This window comes from Cervus canadensis, chromosome 2, assembly GCF_019320065.1.
Source record: "Cervus canadensis isolate Bull #8, Minnesota chromosome 2, ASM1932006v1, whole genome shotgun sequence".
Lineage (NCBI taxonomy): Eukaryota > Metazoa > Chordata > Mammalia > Artiodactyla > Cervidae > Cervus > Cervus canadensis.
The window spans coordinates 49,899,590-49,919,103 of NC_057387.1; the positions used below are offsets into that span (position 1 = coordinate 49,899,590).

The following is a 19,514-nucleotide window of genomic DNA, read 5'->3' on the forward strand; positions in this document are numbered from 1 at the left end:
GGGTTTATTTCTGGACTCATTCTTCTCTTTTTTTGGTTTGTATGTCTGAATTTATGTCAGTCCCACACTGTCTTGCTTACTGTTGCTTTGTAATATGTTTTGAAATGAGAAAGTGTGAGAGTTAATATGTTGAAACACAACTGATATTTGTGTGTTGTTTTTATATCCTGCAAAACTGCTGAGACCATTTACTAGCTTTAACATTTTTAAAGAATCTTCAAGATTTTCTATGTAAAGATCATGTTATCAGCAAATGGGTGACTTTACTTCCTTGTTTCTATTGTGTGCTTTTTATTTTAATTTTTTCCTGTCTGATTGCTCTGGTTTGTACTTGGAGTACTGTGTTGAATAGAAGTAGCAAGTGTGGGCATCCTTACCTTCTTTTTGCTCTCAAAGAAAAAGCTTTCAATCTTTGACTAGAGTATGATATTAATGGTGGACTTTTCTCATGTGACTTTTACTGTGTTGAAAAGTAAAACACAGTTTTACTTCTGTTACTAGTTTACTGCATGTTTCTACATGAAATGATTTTGAGTTTTGTCAAAAATTTTTTTTCCATCAATTGAGATGGTCACATGGTTTCTGTCCTTCCTTCTATTAATGTGATGCATTTCATCAATTGATTTTTGTCTGTTGAACCATCCTTGCCTTCCAGGAGTAAATCCAATTTGGTCATGGTGAATATCATTCAGTTTGCTGGTGTTTTGTTGAGGCGTTTGACAAATACTCATATATGTCTGTAGTTTTCTTGTTGTGTCTTTGTCTTTGGTATCAGCATAATGCTGATCTCATTAACCTTAATGAGAATGAGTTTGCATATGTTCTTTTGTGTTCAGTTTTTGAGAAGAGTTTGAGGAGAATTCTTGCTTAAATAGTTGGTAGAATTACTTAGTGAAATCACCTGGTTCTTCATTTCTTCATTGAGAGGGTTTTGATTATTGCATCAGTCTCCTTACCTAGTTATAGATCTGTTCAGATTTTTTAGTGCTTCATGATTTGGTCATCATAGATTGTGTTTTTATTGGTATATAATTGTTCATAGTAATCTCATAATTCTTTGACATTCATTGTAATGTCCCCTCTTTTATTTATCATTTTGTTTGAATAATCTCTCTTATTTTCTTAGTCTAAATAAGAATTTGTCAGTTTTGTTGATTTAAAACTCATTTTTCCTCCTATTTCTGTTCTTTATCACTGCTTTATTATTATTTCTTTCCTTTTACTAACTTTTGGTTTAGTTCTTATTTAAGTATAAAGTTAAGCTGATGATTTAAGATCTTCTTTTTTTAATGTGAGCATATAAACTTTCCTCTTAGTACTGCCGTCACTGTATCCCATTAGTTTTGGTATATTGTGTTTTCAAAATATTTTCTAAATTCCCTTGTGATTTCTTCTCCGACCCATTGGTTGTTTAAGAGTTAGTTGTTTTGTTTGCTGTATTTATGGATCTTCTTATTTTCCTTTTGCTGTTGATTTTTCGTTTCATTCCAGTGTGGTGAGAGAAGATAGTTGGCATGAATTCAGTCTTAAATTTGGTAAGACTTGTTTTGTGGCCTACCTTACATATATTTTTGCTGTTATCTGCATTTAGGGTTTCATTCTGAAGCCATTTCTAATTTGTCAGTGTTTAATTTTCTAAAATATATTCATGCCTTTTCTGGTCACTGAAAATATTTGAAAAATGAAGACATTACTTATTAGAAATTTTAGATTTATAGAAAATTTGAATAGAAAGTATAGAGTTCCCACTCTACCCTTCCTCCCCCTTGGACACTTTGTTTTCTCTATTATTAACAACTTACTTTAATATGGTACAATTGTTACAATTGGTGAACCAATATCATTACATCATTATTAACTAAAGATCATAGTTTATTCAAATTTTCTTAGTTTTTAACCTAATGTTATTTTTCTCTTTCAGGATCCCACTCAGGATACTGCATTACATTTAGTTGTCATTTCTCATTAGACTTTTTAAAACTGTATTTTCAATGACTTTCTCAGTTTTGAGGAGTATTGGTTAGGTATATTATAGGATTCTCCTCTATCAAAATTTGTCTGATGTTTTTCTCATGGTTAGAGTGGGATTGTGGGCTTTAGGGAGGATATATTTGAGATTTTAGTTTGCAGCTTTCTCTTAAAATGTACTTTATGAGATAAAACCAGCTCTATCAGTTACTTAAGTATTTTTTCTGTATCCCCTTCCAGTATTTGCCTAAAGAATATCCTAATTATATTATACTTTAGGTATGGATTTAAAGGGAACTTTCTGTCTAGTGTTAGTCACTCATCCCTGTCTGACTCTTTGTGACCTCAGGGACTATAGCCCACTGAGCTCCCCTGTCCCTGGAATTCTCCAGGCAAGAATACTGGAGTGGGTTGCCATGACCTTGTCTAGGGGATCCTCCCAACCCAGGGGTCATATGCAGGTTTCCTGCGTTGCAGGCAGATTCTTTACCATTTGAGCCACCAGGGAAGCCTACCTCCTATCAAACTTCTTTATAAGATACTCCCTTTAAACAAGATAGTGTTTATAGTGGCCTGGTTTGTCTCTTTGAGGAACAAATACAATTAAAAGTGGGTTTTTCCCAGACTGAAATTAAACTGCTAAACTGTTAAAGTATCAGCCTGCCGATGTAAGAGACATGGGTTCAATCCCTGGGTTGGGAAGATCCCCTTGGAGAAGGGAATGGCTGTCCACTCCAGTATTCTTGCCTGGATGATCGCATGGACAGAGGACCCTGGTGGGCTACAGTCCATGGGGTTGCAAAGTGTCAGACACGACTGAGTGACTAGCACACAAATTCAAAAAATTAGTTACTGTGTGTAGTATTTGTATGTGCTTTTGTGCAAACATGCATATTTTTTTGTATTAGTTGGTTAGGGCTACTGTAATAAAAGACGACAGACTAGGTGACTTAAACTACATAAATTTATTGTCTCACAAGTCTAGAGGCTAAAAGTCCAAGATTTGAATGTTAGGTTTGGTTTCCCCTGAGGCCTCTCTCCTTGCAGATGTCAGTCTTCTCACTGTGTCTTCACAGGGCCTTTCCTCTGTGCCTATATCCCTGGTATCTCTCTCTTGTTAATTAATGTAAGAACACCAGTCATGTTGGGTTAGGGCCCCATCCTTATGACCCTGTTTAACCTTTATTACCTCCTTATAGGCCCTGTCTCCAAATATAAATTGTATTGGGAGTTAGAGCTTCAACATACAAATTTTATAGGGACACAGTTCAGTTTGTAACAAGTTTTATATAGTGCTTCTGATTTATCTCCCAGAGAACTTGCCATCTTCAGTATGTTTATTTCCTAGGCTGCTCTCACAGATTACCACAAACTAGATTGCTTGAAATAACAGAAATTTAATTCTGTCAGTTCTGAATGCCAGAAGTCTGAAATCAGTATCACTGGGCAGAAGTCAAGGTGTCATCAGTGATGTTCTCTGTATAGGAGAATCTGTTCCTTTCCTTGTCCCAATTCCTGGCTATGGCTGCAGTTTTCAAGGCCAGCGTTTTCTAATCTCTCTGCCCTGACTTCACCTTCTCTGTGTGTCGTCAAATTTTTCCATGTCTCCCACTTTGTAAGTGATTGCATTTAGGGCCAATGTAGATAATCCAGGATAGTCTCTCCATCTCAAAATCTTTAACGTAAATCACACCTGCAAAGACATTTTTTTCCCTCTTGCCATATAAAATAAACTTCACAGATTTGAGGGAGTAGGATGTGGGTATCTTTTACAGGACCGTTTTTTATCCTATCATACTGAGCATTTCATAGTAGTTTTCTGATGTTGTCAGTTTGATTTATGATTTAGTTTGTAATAGGTCTCTAGATAGTTTTGGGTAGGTGAAGGCTGGTGGCAATGCGTGGCAGAATATTTTCATCTCTTCTAAACATTATGCGAGAAACTGAAGGTCTGTGTTCTCAGTGGGTGGTCCAAGAAGTATCACCATTAGCATGAACTTAGGAACTTCAGAAATCCAAAATGGTCAGCTGGACTTCCCTTGTGGCTCAGCTGGTAAAGAATCTGCCAGCAATGCAGGGTTCAATTCCTGTGTTGGGAAGATTCCCCTGGAGAAGGGAAAGGCTACCCACTCAAGTATTCTGGCCTGGAGAGTTCCTTGGACTGTATAGAGTCCATGGGGTCACAAAGAGTTCATCAGACAGGACTGAGTGACTTTCACTTTGACAATCTTAGACTTGCTAAATAAGGAATTCTGAGAGTAGAGCCTAGCCATATTTGCATAATAAGCCTTCTGGGTGATTCCTACGTACATTGAAGTTTGAGAACCACTTTTCTAGACTGTAGACATTATTAATGTTAAAACCATATTCACCTTCCTCTCCAATATTTTTTCTGCTTAATGCTAACACTTAAATTAGTCTAGCATTATTGTCCACAAACTGTTTTCTGTAGAGATAGAAACATGTAGTGCCAAATCTTAGTACTGTTCCTCAGTGAAATTAATTCATTTACTCAATAAAAGTTTGCACTGGGCTCATTCTTGTTAGTTGTATGTTTACTTAGATGTAGTCCTTTTATAAAGTAACATTATTGACATCCAGAAATGATAGGAATTTTTTCTCTAGTCTTTAAACATGTGAATTAAATTCATTAGACTGAATTTTACTTTCCTATCTTCTGTATCCTATGTACATGTGGGGATACAATGTAAAATATCTAATCTTTCATTTTTCCTACACTACATTGTTAGGCTTTTATTATGTTTTATCCAGTGAAAGTGCTGAAGTGAGGTAAATTATTATGCTCAATGTGTCCACAGTGTAGCTTAGAAAACCCTCAAGTAAACAGTTTATATAGAGCTATCACTAGTTGCTATTTGAGAAATCACTAGTTGTAATTGAGAAACACAGCTTTACATAGTTGAAGAAATTAAAGAAAGATCTGCCAGGGTGACTAAATATCAAAAAACTAGTATAAAGATGTTAGCAAGGTTAAGGAGAAATAAAAAGTAAGTATAGTTCACCATGCGAAAAGGCTGAGAGAGAGCTTAGGGGCTCTTCTGGGAGTTGAAGGGGTTTAGTAGAAACATGAAGTGAGGAAGAGAGTAAAGATTGGAGAGATAGATGAGACTCAGGTCACTGATGAGTACTGTGAAGGACTTGAGGCATAGATGTGATTCTTCAGGGTAGTCATTGGAAAATGATTACTTGCAGCGTTTGGGACGGATAAATTTGGTGGATAGGGAGTCTAGAAACACAAGTTACAGTAATCTAGGTGAGAACATTAGTAGCTGCGGTGGCGCTGTTTTTTGAAAATAAAAATTCAGAGGAGTAACAAGCTGATTTTCAGGAAGGGCAAAAGCTGAAGTGTAGAATTCAGAGTAGGATATATTAAAGTTTTAGAATTTGTGAAGTGTGATAAAATTAGGGGTAGGTGGATTTTTGACAAGTAAATTTTCAGTGGAGTTAGGCTGAAGGTGTCATTATTACTGGATTGAAGGTTAAATTGAGGAAGTAAGAGAGTATCAATATTCACTATTCTCTACAATAATCTTCCCTGGCATTTAGTAAATATTTAATCAATGTTAGCCATTATTATGGCTACTATTAATATATACTTTTATGACATCTCTTTTTTTTTACAACTTTTTGGTGTATTTTTGGCATATATGTAATATTAGATAAGCATTGACATAGATAGAAGTGTGTGTTTTATTCAGAAATATTTTAATTCTTGCTATTTGCCACACTATTAATATTAATGGAAACAAGAGCACTAAGAAGTTTGTTTTTTGTTTGAATAGATAATTATTCCTCAAGTAAAGGTAGCTGGCAATAGTTTCTTGAAAGTTACTGTAACAATTTAATTTATGGTTTTTAATTTAAAAAATAGTATATCATAGATATATTTATTCATACCTGAAGCAGAAAAACTAAATGATTGCCTTTACATGTATTCTTTCAGGTTTGATTTAATTTCGAATGAGATTGTTCTTGCAGCGAGATGTTAATAAGACAAAATCTAGGTAAGTAGAAGATGACTTTGTTAAATATTACAAATCAAAATAGGAATAATACAAAAATTTATGTTTAAAAAGCATACCTCCAAATCCAAAGCAATGAGTCTTTAAATAAAATTTTGAAATACAAAGAAAACAACTTTTTGATACACTTGGTCCATTTGATTTGATGGAAGTAAAAACACTGCTGTCAAATAGTAGAACTACATTCTTAATTTTCCTCCTTTTATGCTGTGATTAACTTAAGTATGCGGTTTCCAGTGACCCTTAAACATGTTTGAAAATCAAGTTGATATTTGGTTTAGCTACTTGGAATCCAGCTCAATAAGAGATTTGCTTAGATTTCTGCAGTGTTTCCTTCTTAAAACTTCTTGAGTCATCTTTGCTTTCGTGAAATTTACTTTCTTATTCCCATTAACAAAACACTTCCACAGTTATTTAAATTTGTCAAATTATGACTTTTTACAGTAATATGTTCAGAGTTATAAATGATTGTTTTAATATTTTTTGTATTTCTACTGAATGACTTCTGGTTTAGCATTCATATTTATTTTAATTTTTTAAGACTGTTGACTTCAGAAAATTGAATTGTGATCATGTACTTCTGGTCTGATATGTGAAAGATTGCTTTTTTAATAATATAAATTGAGATGTTAAAAGGATACATTTACTAATCTGTTGGTAAGTGAACATGGCTTCAGGATATAAACAGATGAAAAAGAATACTTTGATTACATTAAAATTAACTCCGGTCTTTCTGAATCTAACTAGATGTTTCAGCTGTCAAAGCCGTGCTGACCTCAGTGGTTTAAAAAAGCCTGGGATGAGAAGTGCTGTTGAGTAATGTGCAGTGAGATGGTATATTCTCAAGTAGTGGTTTAGTCATAGTTTGAAGGGACGTTTCCATTTTATTGGTATTATGCTGTAATAATAGTGGTGATTTGGAGAATACTTACTATATCGGGTGCTTCTCCTGCCTTATTAGTCTTTACAGTACATCTTATAAGGTAGATACTGATGTCTAGAAAATTTTTATCTTTTGGTTAATAATGAACTATTTCCTTTTTTTTTAAAGAAACTATTTTCACAGCACTTATTATAAGGAACACTTGCCTATATATCTTTCTGAAGCTAGTTGAATACACTGTCTACTAGGGTGTTTATTCTGATTTCTTGAGAAGGCAATGGCACCCCACTCCAGTGGGTGCCTGGAAAATCCCATGGATGGAGGAGCCTGGTAGGCTGCGATCCATGGGGTTGCTAAGAGTCCGACACAACTGAGTGACTTCACTTTCGCTTTTCACTTTCATGCATTGGAGAAGGAAATGGCAACCCACTCTAGTGTTCTTGCTCGGAGAGTCCCAGGGACAAGGGAGCCTGATGGGTTATTGTCTATAGGGTCGCACAGAGTCGGACACGACTGAAGTGACTTAGCAGCAGCAGCATTCTGATTTCTTTCAAGTTAGATATTGCTCATGGGATGACACTGGTTTTAACTTACTCTGGTTTTGTGTGTGCTCAGTTGCTCAGTCATGTTGACTATTTGTGGTTCCAGAGACTGTAGCCCATCAGGCGCCTCTGTCCATGAAGTTTTCCAGCAAGAGTATTGGAGTAGGTTGACATTTTCTCCTCCAGAGGATCTTCCTCACCCAGGGACTGAATCCAAGTCTCCTGTGTCTCCTGCATTGGCAGGCGGATTCTTTACCACTGCACCACCATTATAGTCCAGCACAATTACATATGCATTTTCTTTTTTGTTGAGGTATAATATACATTTTTATTTGATTAAGTATGGTAAAATGTGGAAAATTTAAAGTGTAGAGCTAAATAAGGTTTTTACATGTATAACCACTGTGTAATTTAAGATGTAGAACACTGTCATTGTCTCAGAAAGTTCCTCGTGCTCTTTGCTTTCCAATCCAGTAGCCTTTCCCCCATGGTGAGCATCTTTCTAAATTCTGTCAACATAGCCTAGTTGTGCCTGTTTTTGAACTTTATGTACATAGAATTATATAATATATACTCCTGTATCTGGCTGTTTTCATTCAACACAAGTGTTTCTGAGTTTCATCCATGTTGTTGTTTTAGTAGTTTATTATGTTTATTGCTGAGTAATATTCTATTGTGTTAACACAAATTTAGGTTTTCTCTATGATTTTGTTTCTTGTATTCTCCGTGTCTCTGACCTCACCTGCCAACTTTCTGCATTGCTTTCTTTCCACTAGTTGTCTCCTTCTTTGTCCCCCGTCACCTGCACAGTAAAGTGTGAACTCGTAGCATGTTATATCATTACCTCATTGCAGCTTTTCTAGAATTATCTGAATAAGCATGATGTTTATGTTCTTAGTTTTAGTTCCATGTATATGTTGTCATTCTTCTCCCACCCTCTTGTCTCCCCAACTGCCAATATATTTTCTCCTGGTTGTCAGCTTATCTCTTGAAATAGTTCATCTCAAGCATCATCTTGTCCTTTGAGCCAGACCTGTCCATTCCACAGTAGTCTGTTTTCTTTACTAGACTGTGAATTCTTTGAGGGTATATACCATCTATATCTTATTTATCTTAGTAGCACAGTGTCAGAATGCTATGTGAACTTAGTGATTTATTACACACAGAACAGCCAGTAGAGTTCTCTCTCTAATAAATAGGGGTTCAGAGTACTGGCTGGAATGGGATGAGGGCATTGCACTTCAGTTGCTGTTAGACTGTAAGAAGGAGCCAATGAAGGCAACCCAAAGATAGGCAGTTTGGAAAGAGAAGTAAAATATCCTCCTGGTCTTCTTTCAGTCCAGTTGCAATAAAATGGCTAATAATGTTCTTAGTCCAGATGTTAAGGAATATTGAGTGTCATCGTTGGTTTTGATTATTCTTTCCAAATAAAGGCATTAATCCATGTTATGGAAATTGGAGTGTTTGCTACTAATATTTTCTTTGTGAGTTTCTCCTAGGTAGACTAATACATAGAAATCCTGATCACATCTTTAAGAAGTGAAGAAAACTTTTCTCATGTTCCTGAGGGTAAAAAACTACTGGAGAGGAGGAAAAAAAATTGAATCATAGTCTGGAATTGTAATAACATTATTGATTCCTGTGACTTAGGAAGCTTGTTATTTGCTGAGAAGTATTTTTAAAGATTTTGTCTTATCAATATATTTGGTAATTTATATAAACATTTTACTTTCTTAAGAAATAAAACTTAAAAAAAATTTAAAGCATTTTGCATTAGTTTTCTTAATTGAGGTTTGAAGTTGGGCTAGTTGGGTTGGCTATCATAGTCACCTGGGGGGTTATTATGCCTGAAGCTTTATTGCCTTCTAGCAAGTCCAAAGGAAGGAGAGGTTCTCCCCCACTGGGATCAATTTGTTGCCTTCTCTTTCTGCAGCTTCTGCCATTAAGTTTGAACACAGAGTTGGGCATTGACCCCATCTCATGCTGTTCCTTCTGTCTCCTTACCTGTAAGGATTTTTCTTAGACACAGATTCTTATTGAATATAGAACCTTGGCTGTTTCTTTTATTTCATCCTGGATGTGAAGTATGTTTAGTTCTCTTATTGATAAAAGTTTACTCTTGAGATTGCTTGATTTATGTGTCTCTAGAGGTTTTAGACCAGCTTTTCTTCTCAGAGGCTGATAGGTATACCTCAGTTTCAGACTCTTCCTCTTCATTTTGTACTTCAATATTTAACACAGCCAGATAGTGCTAAACTTTTTCATTTTGCATAATTCTTGAATCCAGGGATTTAAAGTTCTTTATGGACATCTCATATCAACTTTATTTCTGTAACTAACCTTTCTGTGCTTCCTTCTTTAGTAGCACTGTAGATGTGCTTCCCATTGTTGTACTATGAAAAAGAAAACTTTTTAATTAATAAAATTGTTCCTCATTCTAAATAAGATTGCACAATATACATTAGACCTTTTCCAAATATATTGCCAAGTAACATTTAGTATTTTCAGAGCTTTATTTTGTACATAAAATCCACATTTACTTATATGTGTGAGCAAATAGTACAGAAATGCTTAAAATAAGAAGTTAAACTCTCCTCTCACTCAGCACCATACTCCCCATACTCAAAATGGCTGGTATGTATTCTCCATTGTTTTCTGACTGTTTACTGATACATCTTGGACAGTTTTTCATATATGCATTACCTGAGCTATTTTATTGAGGGTCTTACAGATCACTTTATTTATTTTATTTTTTTTTTTACCATTTTTTTTTTTATTAGTTGGAAGCTAATTACTTCACAGCATTTCAGTGGGTTTTGTCATACATTGATATGAATCAGCCATAGAGTTACACGTATTCCCCATCCCGATCCCCCCTCCCACCTCCCTCTCCACCCGATTCCTCTGGGTCTTCCCAGTGCACCAGGCCTGAGCACTTGTCTCATGCATCCCACCTGGGCTGGTGATCTGTTTCACCATAGATAATATACATGTTGTTCTTTCGAAACATCCCACCCTCACCTTCTCCCACAGAGTTCAAAAGTCTGTTCTGTACTTCTGTGTCTCTTTTTCTGTTTTGCATATACGGTTATCGTTACCATCTTTCTAAATTCCATATATATGTGTTAGTATGCTGTAATGTTCTTTATCTTTCTGGCTTGCTTCACTCTGTATAAAGGGCTCCAGTTTCATCCATCTCATTAGAACTGATTCAAATGAATTCTTTTTAACGGCTGAGTAATATTCCATGGTGTATATGTACCACAGCTTCCTTATCCATTCATCTGCTGATGGGCATCTAGGTTGCTTCCATGTCCTGGCTATTATAAACAGTGCTGCGATGAACATTGGGGTGCACGTGTCTCTTTCAGATCTGGTTTCCTCAGTGTGTATGCCCAGAAGTGGGATTGCTGGGTCATATGGCAGTTCTATTTCCAGTTTTTTTAAGAAATCTCCACACTGTTTTCCATAGTGGCTATACTAGTTTGCATTCCCACCAACAGTGTAAGAGGGTTCCCTTTTCTCCACACCCTCTCCAGCATTTATTGCTTGTAGACTTTTGGATAGCAGCCATCCTGACTGGCGTGTAATGGTACCTCATTGTGGTTTTGATTTGCATTTCTCTTAATAATGAGTGATGTTGAGCATCTTTTCATGTGTTTGTTAGCCATCTGTATGTCTTCTTTGGAAAAATGTCTGTTTAGTTCTTTGGCCCATTTATTGATTGGGTCATTTATTTTTCTGGAATTGAGCTGCAGGAGTTGTTTGTATATTTTTGAGATTAATCCTTTGTTTCTTCATTTGCTATTATTTTCTCCCAATCTGAGGGCTGTCTTTTCACCTTACTTATAGTTTCCTTTGTAGTGCAAAAGCTTTTAAGTTTCATTAGGTCCCATTTGTTTAGTTTTGCTTTTATTTCCAATATTCTGGGAGGTGGGTCATAGAGGATTCTGCTGTGATTTATGTCGGAGAGTGTTTTGCCTATGTTCTCCTCTAGGAGTTTTATAGTTTCTGGTCTTACATTTAGATCTTTAATCCATTTTGAGTTTATTTTTGTGTATGGTGTTAGAAAGTGTTCTAGTTTCATTCTTTTACAAGTGGTTGACCAGTTTTCCCAGCACCACTTGTTAAAGAGGTTGTCTTTTTTCCATTGTATAAAGAATTTGGATTAGCAGACTCCTATTCAAGGAGTTTAAGTATGAGGAAGTGCTGTGGTCAGATCTGGGTTTTTGAAATGTGGAGAATTAAAATGGAGAACAAATTAGTGAAGAAACTAGATTGGAATCAGGATGACCAGTTTGTAGGGGGAGGCTGCTGGCCTGTCTTTAGAGTGGTGGTAATGGAAGAGATGTAATTCGATTTGACAGAGATTTAGATGAGAAAATAGGTCAACTTTGGTGTTTAGCTGTAATGAAATTTTGGTGGTAGGAGAGTAAGGAAAGAGTTGAGGATAATATCCATGTTTCTGGCCTGGCAGTAGTACAGTAATTAGATAGGAACTGTGGAGAAGAAGCAGGTTTATCGAGAACAAGAGTGAAATTTTAGCTATATTGAGCTTGAAGAGCATTAAGTAGCTCAAGACATTTGAGTGGAAATGTCATGTGGCAGTTAGTTACAAATGGCCTATAACTTAAAGGAGATCTGAGAGTCATCAGCATTAAATCTTCATAATATCTCTCAAATTAATTTTTTATTTTGATATCTCTTTGTAAGATAGCTCTGCAAAGCATCTTTGTGAAATAATTCAGTTGACCTAAAATTTTTTGAAAATGACTTGCTCTGTTTAAATTTATAAGCTGCTATTTTTATTAGAAATTCTGGTCTGTGCTTATTCTTAATTAAACAAGATTTAATATCATTAATGAACAATTAATCATACTGTTGACTGCCATAGTCTTACCAAAGATACTTGAACAGCCTAAGGATATATTATATTAAACATGTTAAATCTTGGGTTTCCATTAATAGTGTCTAATACATAAATGCGAGTTCTGATATTTTATGATGTAAGTAGGTATTTTCCTGCCTATGTAACAGTTTAGGTTAAAATGGTCATGAAATCTTTAGCTAAATTGTGATTCAGCAGATTGTTAAGAAAAAAGGTATATGTCACAATAGGACTTTGCCGACTTGGTTCACCATTGTATACTCACTGTCTGGAACAGCTCTTAGCACAGAGGAACTCAATAAATGTTTGTTGAATAATCAATTAGTGTTGTATGTAACATTCTTACTCCAGACGTTAAGGAAGACTCCCTTTAACATATCTCATAGGGCAGATCTAACAGTGATGAACTTTCTCAGTTTTTAATCTTGAACTGTTTTACCTCCTCTTTCAATTTTGAAGTATAATTTTGCTGGGGATAGAATTCTTGATTGACAAGTATTTTCTTTCAGCACTTCGTAAATATCATGTCATTGCTTTCTGGCCTCCATAGTTTCTGATGAGGAATTACCTTCTAATCTTCATATAGACCTCTTGTATATGACCCCTGCCTCTCCATTGCTGCTTTTATTATTCATGCCTTCTCTTTTAATTTTGACAGTATTATATTAATATGACTTTGTCTTGATCTCTGTATTTATCCTGTTTGGATTTTGTTGAGTTTCTTGTTTGATTAAATTCATCGCTTCTCAGGTTTTGTATGTTTATGGCCATTAATTTTTGAAATATTCTTTCTGCCTCTTGTCTCATCTACTTCTTTATCTCTCATTATAAATGTGTTGGTACACTTAGTAGTGTCCACAGGTCTCTTAACCACAGTTCATTCCTCTTTATTCTTTTTTCTACTTCTCAGACTGCATAATTTCAGTTGACCTACTTTCACAGTCACTGAATGTTTCTTCTGCTTGCTCAAATATACTTTTGAAAGCCCACTAGTGCATTTTTCAATTTAATTATTGTTTAGTCCTAGAATTTTGGTTTAGTTCCTTTTTTTTTTTTGCTGCAGAAATCTTTATTGTTTCCATTTGGTCCAAGGCTTGAGAAAGGGCGTCAGGGTGTTAAAATGTTGCCTAATGGCTGCAGAGAGGGCCTTCAGGCAGCCCTGATAGGAGGGAAGCTCCTCAGAGGCCACTGGGCTCTAAATGCTTCTAGTCCTGCTTGAGGGTGAGCCTTTTGAAGAGATATTCACCCAACCCAGCCTGGGGACCAGCCAGCCTGCAGAGGTTGGTCAAGGGGTTGCCCATCTTGATGAGTTTCACCTCCTCATCTAGGAAGTGGTTCTCCAGGAAGTCACCGATGTGGGAGTTTGCGCGGGCAGAACCCAGGCCACGCAGATGCAAAAGGGCCTCATTCAGGTTATTTTCTGTGAGAGGGGTGGCTTCCATAGCGTCCTGGGTTTTACCCCACTTATCTTAAGACGGCTTCTGCAAGTCCAGAAAGAGGGCGCAACTGCCATGCTGGTTTTACCTTTTCAAGAGATGCTCCATGCACTCCCGCTTCTCCTTGGCCGATTTGTGAAAAATGTGGCCCACACCCTTCAGAGCCATATCCTCGCAGTTGAAATAGAAGCCCAGAGAGAGGTAATTTTAGGAGGCTCACAGATGCATGTTGACCAGGCAATTGAAGGCAGACTCCACCTCAGTGAAATAATTCTAATGAATCTGGGAACTCTTGGTTGATTGGCAATAAGGAGTTAAGCTCAAAAAATGGTGGCTGGTCATGGTGATCGTGGACAGCTTCTGAAGGTTACACATGGAGAAAAGGTTGGAGGGTGGTCAGAGGCTGGTGCACAGGAGCATCCCTGGGTCTGTTCTGTCCAAGCACTGTTGAAACGACTGCCAAGTGCACTTCCTGTTTAGTTCCTTTTCATAAGTATTTATTTTATTTATTTCTCTTTATTGATATTCTCTATATTGACACACTGTTCTCCTGGTTTCCTTTAGTTCTTTCACCATGATTTCTTTTATCTTTTTGAGCATGTTTACAACTGCCAATTTAAAAACTTTGTCCAATAAGTTCCTTCATAAACAATTTCTGTTGATTTTTTTCCCTCTGAATGGGACATACTTTCTTGTTTCTTTAATATGCCTTGTAATTTTTTTCTTGAAAGTTGGACTTTTGAAATAATATAATGTAGTAGCTCTAGAAATCAGGTTCCTTTCTCTCATGGCTTCTTGTCATTACTTAATTTGGTTTATATCATTTCTCTAAAATTTTTAACAGTATTTTTGTCATGTGTCTCTGAAGTCACTGTTCCTTTAGTTTGTGGTCACCTGCTGGCCCAAAAAATTTCCTTAAAACGCCTAGAACCAAGAAAAGGGAAAAAAGTAAAATAGAGAAAAAAATGTAAGAAGATAAAACTTTTTCCAGTTATTGCAGATTGACTTTATTTTTAGATTCTTCTCCAGTTCTTAGCCATGTTACTTATAACTCTGCATTAGCCTTCACTTCCTGCTCCTATTGAGCTTGAAGATTAGCTAGAGGTGGAAGCTTAGGTCTTTTCTGAACTAGCATTCTGCTGTAGGCATTGGCGTGAGTTTCTGGATTCCCAGTTTTATACACAGACTTTTCACAGCCCTCTTCACCAATGTATTTCTTTTCAGCTTTTCCTCCCAATCTTTCTAACATCCTCTGATTTGCTGCTTTTCTATTTTGAGGCATTTTTGAGTTAGATGAAACAAAGATGGACATTTCTTCAGTCTTTTATCCAACTTTTAGACTGGCCAAAGCAAATACACATACTCTTTTGGAACAAAGTCTGCTCTGTTCTTTGGAGAACCAGGTCCTCAGAACAGTAATGCTGAGTAATGTCTTTTTTACTTTCACTGTGCAAGAGGTTGGAAATAAGCTAAGTTAAAATGTCACAAAGCTCACCTACCATTTTTTTTAAGTTTTTAGTCATTTTTATTCTAAATTTTAAATTTATAATTGATTTTAATTTTAAATTAAAATCCTAATTTAAAAATCAATTGATCAGTTGAAACTGACTCACAAATAAATATCATGAGTTTGAGGAGCCATTATTTTATCTTTGTCATCATAAAGATAGATATTTTGGAGCATTGTTTTTTTCGTGTAATAGAATTCTGGATATGTCTCTAAGCTAGACGAGGATGTACTGCAGGTTCATAGAGCTGACTTACAGTATCAGATATGCTCCAACTGTGCTTGTCCGCTCAGTTGTGTCCAACTCTGCGACCCCATGGACTATAACCCACCAGGCTCCTCTGTCCATGGGGTTTTCCAGGCAAGAATACTTGAGTAGGTTGCCATTTCCGTCTTCATCTCCTACCATTTTAAAATTGGTTTTTCTTGATTCAACATTCACTTTGTTGCTTCAGTCCATCTACTGTTTTCCAGAGTTTGGAAAAAGTTGTTTCTGACAGTTTGGGTTTTTTATTTATTATTTTTTCCTTCTGATCTTTGAAAGGACAGGCCCTTGAATTTTCTTACTGTGTTCATCAGAGTTCTCCAGAGAAGCAGAACAAGTAGAGAGAGAGAGAGAGAGTGTGTGTGTGTGTGTGTGTGTGTGTGTGTGTGTAAAGAGATTTATTTCAAGAAATTAGCTCATTTGAAAATGAAGCTGGAAGTCCAAAGTCTATAAGGTAGGCTAGCAGGCTGGACACCCAGGGAAGCGCTGATAGTACGATTCAAATCTGAAGACTTTCAGACTAAAGACTTGGGAAAGAGCAGGTGTTGGAGCTCAAGTCTCAAGGCCGTATGGTGTAGAATTCCCTAGTGCTCAAGGGAGTCAGTTTTTCATTCTGTCCAGGCCTTCACCCGATTAGATTAGACCCACTCACATTATGGAAGATAATCTGTTCAGAGTATAGCAATTTAAATGTGAATTTCATATATAAAACCTTCACTGAAATTTCCTGAATGATGTTTGACCACATATTTGGATACTCTGGTCCAGCCATGTTGACATAAAATTAGCCATCACTCCATTTTAACTAACACCCTGCAATTGATCTGTGTGTGTCTTATCTTGTATTCTGTGACCTCACTGTTCTCACTTCTTAGTTCCAAAGGTTTTTTTTGTCTACTTCTTGGAATTTTTTGTGTAGGCATTGAGGTGTTATGTGCAAATAGGGACAGTTTTATTTTTTCCTTTCCAATGTATATGCTTTTGTTTCCTTTTCTTGCCTTTTTGCAGTGGTTAGAACTCCAGTAGATATGTATAATTAGAGTGGTAAGATTGAACATTCTTGCGTTTAGAAGATTTTAGAAGGAAAGCCTTCAGGCTTTGTACCATTAAATGTATGTTAGCTGTAGGTGTTCTTAGATGCTCTTTTTCAAATTGAAGTAGTTTCCCTTTATTCCACATGCTGAAAATTCTTACCATGAATGAGTGTCAGGTTTTCAATTGATACGCTCATGTTATTTGAAATAAATTTCCAATTTGGAATTCTCCAGTGTTATTTAGAATAATTTTCCAGTTTGGAAGTCTCCAGTGAAACCTTCTTGGCCTACAGGTTTCTTTTTGGGGAGTTTTACAATTTAAATGCACTGCCCTTAGTAATTATTGGGCTACTTAAAATTAATTTCATATTGAATGAGTTATGGTATGTTGTGTTTTTCAAGATATTGGACTTATTTCATCAAATTGTTAAAGTTAGTTTTGTAAAGTTCTGCATCAGTTTAGTTCACTCACTCAGTCGTGTCTGACTCTTTGCGACCTCATGAACCACAGCACTCCATGCCTCCCTGTCCATCACCAACTCTCAGAGTCCACCCAAACCCATGTCCATTGAGTCGATGATGCCATCCAACCATCTCATCCTCTGTCATCCCCTTCTCCTCTTGCCTTCAGTCTTTCCCAGCATCAGGGTCTTTTCCAATGAGTCAGCTATTCGCATGAGGTGGTCAAAGTACTGGAGTTTCAGCTTCAACATCAGTCCCTCCAATGAACACCCAGGACTGATCTCCTTTAGGATGGACTGGTTGGATCTCCTTACAGTCCAAGGGACTCTCAAGAGTCTTCTCCAACACCACAGTTCAAAAGCATCAATTCTTCAGCACTCAGCTTTCTTTATAGTCCCAACTCTTACATCCGTACATGACCACTGGAAAAACCATAGCTTTGACTAGATGGACCTTTGTTGACAAAGTTAGGTCTCTGCTTTTTAATATGCCAGTATGCCCTTATCATTGCTATAATGTCTATAGGGTATATGGTGTTATCTCCTGTTTCATTATTAAATTGATCACTTTTGTTTTTTAAAAGTCTTTATCATTCTTGCTGGAAGTTTGTTAATTTTATTGATTTTTTTCATATAACTAGCTTTTTGTTTCAGTGATTTTTCTGTTTTCAGTTTCATTTATTTCTGCTGTTATATTTATTATTTCCTTCTTTTTCTTGCATTGGATTTATATTTCTGTCCTTTTTCTTTAAAGATTTAGCAGTTAATGGTATAAATCTAAATATCTCTGTCAGCATTGCTTTGGCTGCATCTCATATTTTGGCAAGTTCTATTTTCATTAAGTTCTCTTTTTTAAAAATTTTTTTGAGAGTTTTTGAGCCATGGATTATTTAGAAGTATTTAGTTTTCAGTTGTTAGGGACTTCTCTTTTCTTTTTCTAGACCCAGTTTCTAGTTTGATTACCAGTCTTTTAAATTTGTTGAGGTTTACTTTATTGCTGAAGGTACCGTCTGTCTTCACAAGTGTTTCACAGCCACTGGAGGAAGCATGTACTCCTTTGTTGCTCGGTAGTGTTTCAAGTGTGTCACTTAGGTCCTCCTGGTTGATCGTGTTCAGAGCTTCTTTATTCTTGCTGATTTTCTTTACAGTGGTTGTATCAGTTGCGGGAGAAGAGTGTTGAAGTCTCTACAACAATTATGGATTGTCTCTTTCCTCTCTATCAGTTTCTTTTAAGTGTATTTCAAGATTCTGTTGTTTGGTGTATACACATTTAGGGTCATTGTCTTCCTGGTGGGTTTGATCTTTTTACTATTATTTAGTGTTTTCCTGATCACTGGTAATTTTCTTTGTTCTGATACTATTTTACCAGCTATTAATGTTTGCATGGCATATCTTTTTCCATTCTTTTATTTTCAGCCTACTTATGTCATTGAATTTGAAATGAGTTTCTTGTAAGCTGCATATAGTAGGGTTGTAGTTCTTTTAATCTGTCATTTTCTTTCTTTTGACTGATATTTTTAGATTATTTACATGTGAAGTAATTTTTGATATGTTTTCTCAGGTGGTTCTTCTTTTCTTGCCTTATGGTCTACATAAGAACAGTTTTTTAAGGATTCCTTTTTGTTTTCCTGTGTGCAGTACATTTTTGATGTCTCTTTGTGCGTCCTAATCTTTCTGTATAAAGACACCACCAGATTAAATTAGGGGCCACCCTTGTTACCTCTTTTAAACTTACTTACCTCTTTAAAGGTCTTGTCTCCCCAGAGGAATCGGGTGGAGAGGGAGGTGGGAGGGGGGATCGGGATGGGGAATACGTGTAACTCTATGGCTGATTCATATCAATGTAGGACAAAATCCACTGAAATGTTGTGAAGTAATTAGCCTCCAACTAATAAAAAAAATAAATAAATAAAGGTCTTGTCTCCACATATGGCTAAATTCTGAGATATTGGGGCTTAAGGCTTCAGTATATGATGGAGGAAGGTGGGGTGGAGACATAATTTAGTCTATAATAGTAAGTTCCAAATGTTCTCTTTTATAACTGAATTAAAGAGTTAAGTGAAATTACTTGGATTTTTTAAACGAATTTTTAACCATTCTCTTAGAGTGTAATAACAAGATGTAAGCCATCAAGTCAGTTACCTGTGGCAGATAGAGATGCATCTGTGTCATCTAAGAGGTATATTAAAGGACTTAGAACAAAGTACTTTAATCTGGGAGAGAGTTGTAGTCTTTTATATCATTTATGATATAAATTTGTTTTAAAAATGCATTGACCTATTACCATTTATGATATTGTAATAAGGGAACAGTAAATGTTTGTACTATATGCCAAATTTATGCAATTCAATCCAGAGATAGTTACTATTTAGGCACCTGAAAGCTAATGATAGGACAGTATATGTTGTGGAGATTTATGTTACTCATGTTTAGTTGAAATGGTAGAATTGTTAGTAGAAATATTCAGTAAGCTTATAATCTTTTGTG

The 19,514-nt window shown here is 36.0% G+C and overlaps 1 protein-coding gene and 1 pseudogene across 26 annotated transcripts in view; one reads left to right on the plus strand and one right to left on the minus strand.

The window, feature by feature from the left end:
* The window catches only part of ZNF644 (zinc finger protein 644), a 101,664-nt gene that overhangs the window by 28,637 nt on the left and 53,513 nt on the right, over nt 1-19,514 (plus strand). For 22 of the 26 annotated variants that reach the window (XM_043460691.1, XM_043460707.1, XM_043460692.1 and 19 more), the window contains one exon: nt 5,933-5,993. The exons of 2 other annotated variants lie outside the window; for them this stretch is intronic. In XM_043460691.1, the coding sequence (XP_043316626.1) occupies nt 5,950-5,993 (44 nt within the window). In that variant the 5' untranslated portion in view covers nt 5,933-5,949. Of the gene's footprint in view, nt 1-1,235; nt 1,536-5,932; nt 5,994-19,514 lie in introns of those variants that run through there. 2 more of the 26 variants (XM_043460690.1, XM_043460706.1) reach the window with 2 other exon arrangements.
* On the minus strand, nt 13,530-14,102 carry LOC122437360 (annotated as a pseudogene).